This window comes from Lepus europaeus, chromosome Y (assembly GCF_033115175.1).
Source record: "Lepus europaeus isolate LE1 chromosome Y, mLepTim1.pri, whole genome shotgun sequence".
Classification (NCBI taxonomy): domain Eukaryota; kingdom Metazoa; phylum Chordata; class Mammalia; order Lagomorpha; family Leporidae; genus Lepus; species Lepus europaeus.
In genome coordinates, this window is record NC_084851.1 from 5756476 (window position 1) to 5767860 (window position 11385).

The 11385-nt window shown below is 47.6% G+C and overlaps 1 protein-coding gene across 1 annotated transcript; it reads left to right on the forward strand.

The window, feature by feature from the left end:
- Positions 1 to 481: 481 nt before the first annotated feature.
- Positions 482 to 6081, forward strand: LOC133754001 (uncharacterized). The gene is given in 3 exon segments (XM_062184636.1): positions 482 to 1300; positions 1481 to 3634; positions 3636 to 6081. Coding segments are annotated over 3 exon segments (5109 nt in total). The 5' UTR covers positions 482 to 712; the 3' UTR covers positions 6003 to 6081.
- The last annotated feature ends 5304 nt before the right edge of the window (positions 6082 to 11385 follow it).

The following is an 11385-nucleotide window of genomic DNA, read 5'->3' on the forward strand; positions in this document are numbered from 1 at the left end:
CCTCAGCACTCTCCTCAGCACGTTCCCTCAGCACTCTCCTCAGCACTCTCCGGTATGCTAATTGTCCCTCCGAACCAGCCAATCCCGTGCCACCTCTGCATTCCATATGCTAATGGTCCCTCTGAACTGACCAATCCTATGCATGCGCATTAGGAATATGCTAATTCGTTGCCTATATAACCTGTGTGAAACTGCCGCTCAGGGCTCCTCACCGCCTGAGGTGGGGGCCCGTTTGCACAAACGTTCAATAAAAACCTCGTGCTTTTTGCATCAACTGGTCTGGAGTCTGGATCTTTGGGCGTCCTCCCAAGCAAGTGGGCATCTCTGCAACTGAGAGGTCCAACATTTGGTGGCCCGTACGGGGATTTTAGGTCGCCCTCAGACCCATTTCCTGAGGACCAGTTGGAGGTATAATTAAGTGTTTTCTGTTTGTTGTTCTTCGTCTTGAGTATTCTGATATTCTGACTGGCCAAGTACCTGACTCTGTGAGACCAGTGGGGGAGGCAGGCGTGCCCAGCAACCCCTGGTCCGTTCCCCGGAGGACGCTCCGGTCTGTGAGACCAGTAGGGGAAACCCTCGGTCCGTTCCCCCGGAAGACGCTCCCGGGGTGGTCTGGAGGTGGGTCGGAGACCAAGTCTCCCTCCTTCCCGGGGAGGGCTGGTCAGGCAGCCGCTCCCAAAAATAGCGCAATAGCGTTCGATTTGTCCTAGCCATGTGGTTTGTCTTGCTTACTGTATATGTCTGTGCATTGGCTGTTCTTTTTGTTTGGGCTGAAATCCTTGCACCCATGGGTCAACAAATAACCACCCCTTTAAGTCTCACTCTAGATCACTGGAAGGACGTTCGAGAACGCACGCGCCACCTCTCAGTGGAGGTTAAAAGGAAACAATGGGCAAAATTCTGTTCCTCAGAGTGGCCGGCCTTCGAGGTCGGCTGGCCAAGGAACGGCACTTTTAACCTCGATATTATTTTACAGATTAAGGCGCGAGTCTTTCAGCCAGGATCCAATGGACACCCTGATCAGGTGCCCTACATTACCACGTGGGAGGATCTTTCACGTAACCCCCCTCCCTGGATAGAACCCTTCTCCTTCCCGACGGAGCCCATACGGACCCCGATACCCCCTCCTCCTATCCCGGTTGTGCCAACCTCCTCCCTATACCCTCTGAAGGAGATTCGAGATCCAAAACCTGACAAGCCACCGGTTCTTCCGGCTGATCAGGACTTTCTGCTCTTTGACTCTCCCCCACCCTATCTTCCCGGCCAGCCTGCTCCCCCGCAGGAACCCCCACAACAACCAGAGCGGGATGTGCAACCTTCTGCACCATCCCCTGATTCCACGAGGGCAGGGGAAGAAGTCTCAGCGCCTTCCCTGCCCTCCAGCCGCCTGCGCCTCCATCGGGGGCAGGCAGGGGGCTCGGGAAGCGTCTGGACTTTGCAGGCTTTTCCTCTTCGCTCGGTGGCTGGCCAGATGCAGTACTGGCCATTTTCTGCTTCCGAACTTTACAATTGGAAAACCCATAACCCCTCTTTCTCTCAAGACCCCCAGGCTCTGACTGGGCTGATCGAGTCAATTTTATTGACTCATCAGCCCACCTGGGATGATTGTCAGCAGCTTCTGCAGACCCTCCTCACTACTGAGGAAAAGCAGCGTGTCTACCTTGAGGCACGGAAAAACGTCCCTGGAGCAGATGGCCGACCGACCCTACTGCCAAACGAAATCGAGGAGGCGTTTCCCTCAACCCGTCCTGATTGGGACTACACCACCGTTGCTGGTAGGGAGCGACTTCGTCTTTACCACCAGATTCTCCTTGCGGGTCTCAGAGGGGCTGGAAAGCGCCCCACCAATTTGGCCAAGGTACGTGCAGTAGTACAGGGGGCTGAGGAAACGCCGGCAGGCTTCCTAGAAAGATTAATGGAAGCCTACCGTATGTACACCCCGTTTGACCCCCTGGCAGAGGACCGGCAGGGAGATGTAATCATGTCCTTTATAGGACAGTCAGCGCCGGACATCCGCAATAAATTGCAGCGGCTAGAGGGGCTTCAGGGGTATACTATACAAGATTTAATGAAGGAGGCAGAAAAGATTTACAACAAAAGGGAGACCCGAGAGGAGAAGGAGGAAAGGATCCGCAAGGAGCAAGAGGAAAGGGAAGACAAAAGAGACAAAAGACGTAATCGAGAGCTTAGTAGAATTTTGGCCACCGTAGTGCAGGATACAGAAAGGAGTAGACCAGGACAGAATAGGGACTTGGGAGACAAATGAAAGCCTCGGGTGGAAAGAGATCAATGTGCCTATTGTAAAGAAAGAGGACACTGGGTCAAAGACTGCCCGAAGAAAACACAGGGACCAAAGAAGAGACCAGTTCCAATCCTGTCCCTGGAAGAAGACGACTAGGTGAGTCAGGGCCAGGAGCCCCCCCCTGAGCCCAGGATAACCCTTGAAGTGGGGGGCAGACCGGTAACCTTCCTGATTGACACGGGAGCCCAGCACTCAGTACTGACTTCAGAAAAAGGGCCTTTAAGCTCCAAGACTTCCTGGGTTCAGGGGGCAACTGGAGGGAAGTTATATCGCTGGACAACCAATCGAGAGGTCCAGTTAAGTACAGGACTTGTGACACACTCGTTCTTACTAGTGCCAGACTGCCCCTACCCCCTCCTGGGCAGGGACCTACTCTCGAAGGTAGGAGCCCAAATTCACTTCCATGAGAAAGGAGCTACCATCACAGACTCAGGAGGGCGGCCCCTCCAGGTATTAACACTACGCTTGGAGGACGAACACCGATTATTCGAGAGGCCCTCGTCCACCATGGCTCCCCTGGACCCCAAGTGGCTCACAGATTTTCCTCAGGCCTGGGCAGAGACTGCGGGAATAGGGCTGGCCGTCAACCGGCCTCCCTTGATCATAGATCTGAAGCCCATGGCCATTCCCGTGTCAGTTCGTCAATATCCGATGTGCAAGGAAGCTAAGGAAGGTATCCGGCCACATATCCAGAGACTGTTACACCTAGGCATTTTAAAACCTTGTCGTTCACCTTGGAACACCCCCCTACTACCAGTAAAGAAGCCTGGTACGGGTGACTACCGCCCGGTACAGGACTTGCGGGAGGTTAACAGGAGAACGGAGGATATGCATCCCACAGTGCCCAACCCCTACAATCTGCTAAGTACCTTGCCTCCGACCCACGTATGGTACACTGTGTTAGATCTAAAAGATGCATTCTTTTGTTTAAGACTGAGCCCTCAGAGCCAATCCATCTTTGCTTTTGAGTGGAAAGACCCAGAGACCGGGTTTTCAGGACAACTCACCTGGACAAGGTTGCCCCAAGGATTTAAAAACTCGCCTACCTTGTTTGACGAAGCTCTGCACCTAGATTTGGCCGACTTCCGAGTCAACCATCCGGACCTGGTCCTCCTGCAATATGTGGACGACCTCCTCCTTGCCGCTGAAACTGAGCAGGACTGCCTAAAAGGTACCGGGGCCCTGCTACAGAGACTGGGGGAATTGGGCTATCGAGCCTCCGCGAAAAAGGCCCAAATATGTCAGAAACAGGTGGCCTACCTAGGCTACCTCCTAGAAGGAGGGCAACGGTGGCTGACAGAGAGCCGAAAAAGGGTGGTTGCTCTAATTCCACCCCCCCACCGATGCCAGAAAGATGCGGGAATTCCTCGGGAGTGCGGGATTCTGCCGCCTTTGGATTCCTGGGTTTGCGGAGCTGGCAGCCCCATTGTACCCCCTCACGAAGTCCAATGCTCCCTTTCAATGGAGAGAAGAGCAACAGCGGGCATTTGACAACATAAAAAAGGCCCTATTGTCAGCCCCAGCCCTGAGCCTCCCTGATATGACCAAGCCCTTCACATTATACGTGGATGAGAACAAGGGAGTGGCGAAGGGAGTGCTAACACAAATGCTTGGACCCTGGAAAAAGCCGGTGGCATACTTTTCAAAAAAGCTAGACAATGTAGCGGCCGGCTGGCCTCCGTGCCTCCGCATGATAGCGGCCGTGGCAGTTCTGGTGAAAGACTCGGATAAATTGACTCTAGGCCAACCTCTCACCATAGTGGCACCTCATGCTGTGGAGACAGTTATCCTCCAGCCACCAGATCGGTGGCTCTCAAATGCTCGGATAACTCATTACCAGACTATGTTATTAAACTCAGAGCGGGTCCGGTTTGGGACTGCCACCTCTTTAAACCCGGCCACCCTGCTCCCGGAACTGGGGCCCCAGGCCCAGGTAATCCATAACTGTCACCAAATCCTGGCTGAGGCCCACGGCACCCGAAAAGACCTAACCGACCAGCCTCTGCCGGATGCCGAAATGACCTGGTTCACGGATGGGAGCAGCTTTCTACAGAACGGTGAGCGGAGGGCTGGGGCAGCGGTGGTGGATGGAAAAACTGTTATCTGGTCAAGTGCCTTAAAGCCTGGAACTTCTGCTCAAAAAGCCGAGCTCATAGCCTTAACTCAAGCTTTAAAACTGGCACAAGACAAAAAGGTCAACATTTACACAGACAGTCGGTATGCTTTCGCCACTGCCCATGTACATGGGGAGATATACCGGCTAAGGGGCCTCTTAACCTCAGCAGGCAAGGACATTAAAAATAAGCAGGAAATCCTAGATCTTCTACAGGCCCTGTTCCTGCCCAAAATGTTGAGTATAATTCATTGCCCCGGGCACCAACGAGGAGACGACCCCGTAGCAAGGGGAAACAGGATGGCAGACGAGGCCGCTAGGGCGGCAGCCCTGAGCCAACAGGTGCTCCCGTTAAAGACAATTGAGCCCACCCAAGTATCGAGGGAACCACCTTTCCTCTATTCGGACCAAGACTTAGATACGATCCAGCGGCTCGGTGCAGAGTATGATGAACAAATAAGGGTTTGGAGGCTCGGAGAGAAAATAGTCCTGCCACACCAATTGGCTAAAGAAATAATTACCAGCCTCCATCAATGGACTCATTTGGGACACAAAAAGCTAAAAGCAGCCTTACAGGAAGATAGGCAGTCTTATTACATCCCCGGACTTGACTCTTTAGTCCAGCAGGTGACTGAATCCTGTGTTCCGTGTGCCAAGGTAAATGCCAGAGACCTCAAGCTCCCGGAGGGAGCTAGGGTAAGAGGAGACCGACCAGGAATCAACTGGGAGGTCGATTTCACTGAGATAAGGCCGGGCAGTTATGGGAATAAATATCTTCTAGTTTTTGTAGACACATTCTCCGGATGGACTGAGGCATTCCCCACAAAACGGGAAACCGCCCGGGTGGTCGTCAAGAAGATCATAGAGGAGATCTTCCCCCGGTTCGGCTTGCCTAAGGTAATCGGGTCCGACAATGGCCCAGCGTTTGTCTCCCAGGTAAGTCAGTTGGTGGCCAAAGCATTAGGCATAAATTGGAAATTGCACTGTGCCTATAGACCCCAAAGTTCAGGACAGGTAGAAAGAATGAACAGAACAATTAAAGAGACCTTGACCAAATTAGCGTTGGAGACTGGTGTTAAAGACTGGGTCCAACTCCTCCCTATGGTGTTGTTCCGGGTCCGAAACACGCCCTCTCATTGCGGGCTGACACCATACGAAATCCTTTATGGAGGGCCCCCACCAGTAGCAGGCTTGCTTGACCTTGCCAGTGACTCCGTTGCCGATGCCCCTAAATTACAGGCCCGGTTGAGAGTGCTCCAGATCATCCAGAACCAGGTCTGGAAACCTCTTGCAGCAGCCTACCAACCCGAGACGACAACCATCCCACATCCTTTCCAAATCGGTGATGCTGTGTATGTCCGAAGGCACCAATCTAAGACTCTAGAGCCCCGGTGGAAAGGCCCCTTCACTGTGCTGTTGACAACTCCCACCGCTCTCAAGGTCGACAGAATCACTGCTTGGGTCCACGCCTCACACGTGAAGCGAGCACCACCTCCCCAGGGCCCCGAGGATCCGGATAGACCAGCCAAATGGAAGTTCCAGCGCACTCAGAACCCACTCAAGCTAAGACTTTCAAAAACTGTTTAATATTTATGATGTTCCTGGCCTTTCCCCATTGTTTTTCCAATCCCCATGCTCCACAATTGTTAACGTGGAACCCAACCCAGTCCAGCAAGAACAAAGTTCCCTCCCTCCAGTGAGGCAGGCTCTCCCCAGGCCGGTCCAATAGATTTTAGGGTTAAAATCTTTGCAAAAAGAAAAGGAGGGAATGAAGGACCCTTATGGGGGAGAGGGACAAGAAACTAGGCCTGGGCAAATATCAGGGGCTTCTTAAGAGGTTAGATGTTCCCCAGAGTCCAGCGGGCAGGACGTTCTCTGGGAAGGAAAAGTCAATCCCCTTCAGAGAACCTCTAGGCATGCCCAGAGCAGAGCTGCCACTCTCCTCAGCACGTTCCCTCAGCACTCTCCTCAGCACTCTCCTCAGCACTCTCCTCAGCACTCTCCTCAGCACTCTCCTCAGCACGTTCCCTCAGCACTCTCCTCAGCACTCTCCTCAGCACGTTCCCTCAGCACTCTCCTCAGCACTCTCCGGTATGCTAATTGTCCCTCCGAACCAGCCAATCCCGTGCCACCTCTGCATTCCATATGCTAATGGTCCCTCTGAACTGACCAATCCTATGCATGCGCATTAGGAATATGCTAATTCGTTGCCTAATAACCTGTGTGAAACTGCCGCTCAGGGCTCCTCACCGCCTGAGGTGGGGGCCCGTTTGCGCAAACGTTCAATAAAAACCTCGTGCTTTTTGCATCAACTGGTCTGGAGTCTGGATCTTTGGGCGTCCTCCCAAGCAAGTGGGCATCTCTGCAACTGAGAGGTCCAACAAGGGTCAGATTGGGGAGTAGCTGGGGATCATTATTGATCTCCGGAATGCAAAGTGGAATGACAGCATACATTGGTAGTTCTTCCACAGCCATCTAAAGAGAGGGACAGCATCAGAGGGAAGGACGAGACCATGGAATTTAGAGCAACAACACAGCAACACCCTGAAGCAGCAATGGTCAGATGCAGGCTGCCATTCAGTGGAGGCAAAGCTCTGGCACATGCAGCAGGTGTATGTGAGATCGCAAGAGCTCTGGAAGATTGTGGAATGGCCCTTGGACTCCTCTGATGTAAACTTTGTCCATGATCACCCTCACCTTCATGAACCTTTTAGGAAAGCTCCTCTGCATCCTAAACTAAGAACAGCCAGGAGCAAACATTTCTGTATTCAGTAATTTCTGACTCATCAGTTTGATCACATTTTAGACCATTCTCCTCTTCAGCCAGGTCCACCTGAGCTGTTTGTCCTTCCTCCTCTCTTCAGGTTCTTACTCTAATGTTTTGCTTTGCTCAAATCTTAACATTTTATTTTCCTTGAAATGTGAACACTTTATTATTGAAATCTGTTTGTCAGATTAAGGATGTTTGATTAGTTTCCATTAATTTTATCAATTGAATTCACATTTGTCATTTAATTTTTTACACTTGTATGTTCTCTACTCTTTTCTATATATCTTATTTATATAAATAGAATGAATTTCATATATTTCACATGTACAGTCCTAAGAAAATAAACACACTTCCCTCCTTCAATTCTCCCTCTTTCATTTCTCTTTTTTTAATTTTTGCTATAACATAATTTCAACTTACTCTATAATAACAGTATATATCTTAAGTGAAAATATGATTTCTAAGAATATAGTAACTCACATTTTATGTGTATGACAGAGTGGATATTCTATTTTTTAATATGGAATTCTTTTTTCTCCTATCCTTGGAATTCTTTAGAACTCTTATAACTTATTCAGGTTTCTGAGGAATCTCCAGACTGACTTCCATAGTGGCTTAACCAGTTTGCATTCCCGCCAACAGTGCATTAGTGTCCCCTTTTCCCCACATCCTCTCCAGCATCTATTGTTGGTAGATTTCTGAATGTGAGCCATTCTCACCGGGGTGAGGTGAAACCTCATTGTGGTGTTGATTTCCATTTCCCTGATTGCTAGAGATCTTCAACATTTTTTCATGTGTCTGTTGGCCATTTGGATTTCCTCTTTTGAAAAATGTCTATTGGCTCACTAGGCTAATCCTCCGCCTTGCGGCGCCGGCACACCGGGTTCTAGTCCTGGTCGGGGCACCGATCCTGTCCCAGTTGCCCCTCTTCCAGGCCAGCTCTCTGCTGTGGCCAGGGAGTGCAGTGGAGGATGGCCCAAGTGCTTGGGCCCTGCACCCCATGGGAGACCAGGATAAGCACCTGGCTCCTGCCATCGGAACAGCGTGGTGCGCCGGCCGCAGCGCGCTACCACGGCGGCCATTGGAGGGTGAACCAATGGCAAAAGGAAGACCTTTCTCTCTATCTCTCTCTCTCACTGTCCACTCTGCCTGTCAAAAAAATTAAAAAAAAAAAGAAAAATGTCTATTGAGGTCCTTGGCCCATCTCTTAAGTGGGTTGTTTGTTTTGTTGTTGTGGAGTTTCTTGATTTCTTTGTAGATTCTGGTTATCAACCCTTTATCTGTAGCATAGTTTGCAATTATTTTTTCCCATTCTGTCGGTTGCCTCTTCACTTCCCTGACTGTTTCTTTTGAAGTACAGAAACCTCAATTTGATGCAATTCCAAATGTTAATTTTGGTTTTGAGTGCCTATGCTTCTGGGTCTTTTCCAAGAAGTCTTTGCCTGTCCCTATATCTTGCAGGGTTTCTCCAATGCTAATAATTTGATGGTTTCGGGTCATAGATTTAAGTCTTTAATCCATGTTGAGTGAATTTTTGTGTAAGGTGAAAGGAAGGGTCTTGCTTCAAGCTTCTGCACGTGGAAATCCAGTTTTCCCAGCACCATTTATTGAATAGGCTGTCCTTATTCCAGGGATTGGTTTTGGATCTTTGATCAAGTATAAGTTGGCTGTAGATGTTTGGATTGATTTCTGGTGTTTCTCTTCTGTTCCATTGGTCTATCCATCTGTTTCTGTACCAGTACCATGCTGTTTTGATAGCAACTACCCTGTAGTATGCCCTGAAATCTGGTATTGTGATGCCTCTGGCTTTGTTTTTGTTGTACAAGATTGGAATAAGATCAAAGTTGGCGAACCTTAAAGGCTTCCATAGCCTTGGCAACTCATAACTAGAGCCTAGGGAGATTACTGATGCCTTAAACAAGAGTGTCAAATTGTTAAGTCAGCAACAGGAGTCACTGTGTACTTACAGCTCATGTGAGATCTGTCCTTAATGTGTTGTCTAATGTGAACTGATGCTATAACTAGTAGTAAAACAGTATTTTTACACTTTGTGTTGCTGTGTGGGTTCGACCTGGTGAAATCTTTACTTAGTATATACTGAATTGATCTTCTGTATATAAAGATAATTGAAAATGAAAAAAAAAACCTGGTGTTAAATTGGAAATTGCATAGAAAATTAATTAATTTAAAAAAATTATGTAGGATCTCTGTCTTTAATGTGCTGTACACTGTTTTTTAATGCTATAACTAGTACTCCAATAGCGTTTTTCATTTGGTGCTGCTATGTGGGGGCAAACTATTGAAATCTTTGCTTAATATATACCGAACTGATCTTCTGTATGTAAAGAGAACTGAAAATGAATCTTGATGTGAATGGAAGGGGAGAGGGAGAGGGAAAGGGGAGACTTGAGGGTGGGAGGGAAGTTATGGGGGGGAGCCATTGTAATCCATAAGCTGTACTTTGGAAATTTATATTCATTAAATAAATGTTAAAAAAAGAACCTTTATAACTTATTACATTTCTTCCATAATGTGAAGGCTAAGAAAATTCATAGCTTTTAACAAGTTATATGGGACTCAATATATTCACCCAATCATACCTTTAGTTGCTTTGTTATGGATAGTATATCTCAGTATTGAGCTTAACTAATAGTTTTTCATTTATCCTTTAACTCAGGATTATAATACACATTCAAAAGGTTGGTAATTTACAATGCTTCATTTTTAGCTGTCTGGTATTTATTGGGTCACACAGCATTGTACTTTCTGTTCTTCTATGTGGAGTTTTAAATTTAATTTTCTCCTCTAGGTAAAAGTCAACATTCTATAAACAATTCAAGGAGATTTTCAGATCATAGAAAGGAGTTACTTGTTAAATTTGAAGTTGACCTGGCAAACAAATTATGCTATTGGCCTGTATCCATAGCTTAAATTTATTTATTTGAATGATAAAGTAAATTCATTGAATATTTTTTTCATCATTTGACCTTAATAGTAAAATTTTAAACTGTGAAGGGCATATTGCATTCACCCTGTGTTATTTATAGCACTTGCTCTAAACTGCATGTTTATTATCTTAATTCTTTTTTCTAAAAGATTTTATTTATTTGTTTGAGAGAGTTACAGACAGTGAGAGGGAGAGACAGGGAGAAAGGTCTTCCTTCTGTTGGTTCACTCCTCGTATGGCCACAATGGGCAGAGATACACTGATTTGAAGCCAGGAGCCAGGTGCTTCTACCTGGTCTCCCACGACGGTGTAGGGGCAAAGGTCTTCAGGCATCATCTATTACTTTTGCAAGCCACAGCAGAGAGATGGATTGGAAGAGGAGTGCTGGGACTAGAACCAGTGCCCATTTGGTTACAAGCACTACAGGCAAAGGATTAACCTACTGCAGCAAGGTGCCAGCTCCAACTAGCTTAATTCTTTTTTCCTGAAGGCAAAGTTGTTAGTTGATAAGTTCAAGACCTGGCATGTAGACTTATTATTTTGAGTAAACAGGGCTGTCTGACACCAAGGCAGGCCTAGATATTAGCTTATTTTGGGGGGCTGGGACTGTGACATAACATATAAAGCTGCCTTCTGCAGTTTTGTCATTCCACATAGGTGCCAGTTGGTATCCCATTGCTCTCCTTCTGATCCAGCTCTCTGCTATGTCCTGGGAAATCAGCAGATGATGGCCCAAGTCCCTGGGACCCTGTATACACATTGGAGATCTAGAAGATTCTCCCGTATCCTGGCTTCACATTGATGCAGCTCTGGCCATTATGGTAAATTGGGTAGTGAACCAGAGGATAGAGGACTTCTTCTCTGTCTCTCCTTTCTCTGTGTAACTTTCAAATTAAATAAATCTTAAAAAAAGATATTTTGAGAAATGTATACTAAATGTTGCAAGCCACAATATGGATAAAACAGAAAAATTTGTGTACTGCAAGATGTCAGATACAAAAGGCAACAAATGATATCAATCAATTGAGATGAAAGGGCCAGAACAGGCTGACACTCAGAGACACAAGGCAGATGGGTGGTATACAGTAGGGGAGAAAAAATGAAAGATGTAGAGACACTGAAAGGGAGTGTAGGGATTTGTGGGCAGGTGATGAACATCTACAGGTTTATCAGCAATGATTTGGTAATTATTTTAAAAATCTTGATAAAAGACTTTATCTCATTATTCAATGATGTACCCTCAGCATCTCAGA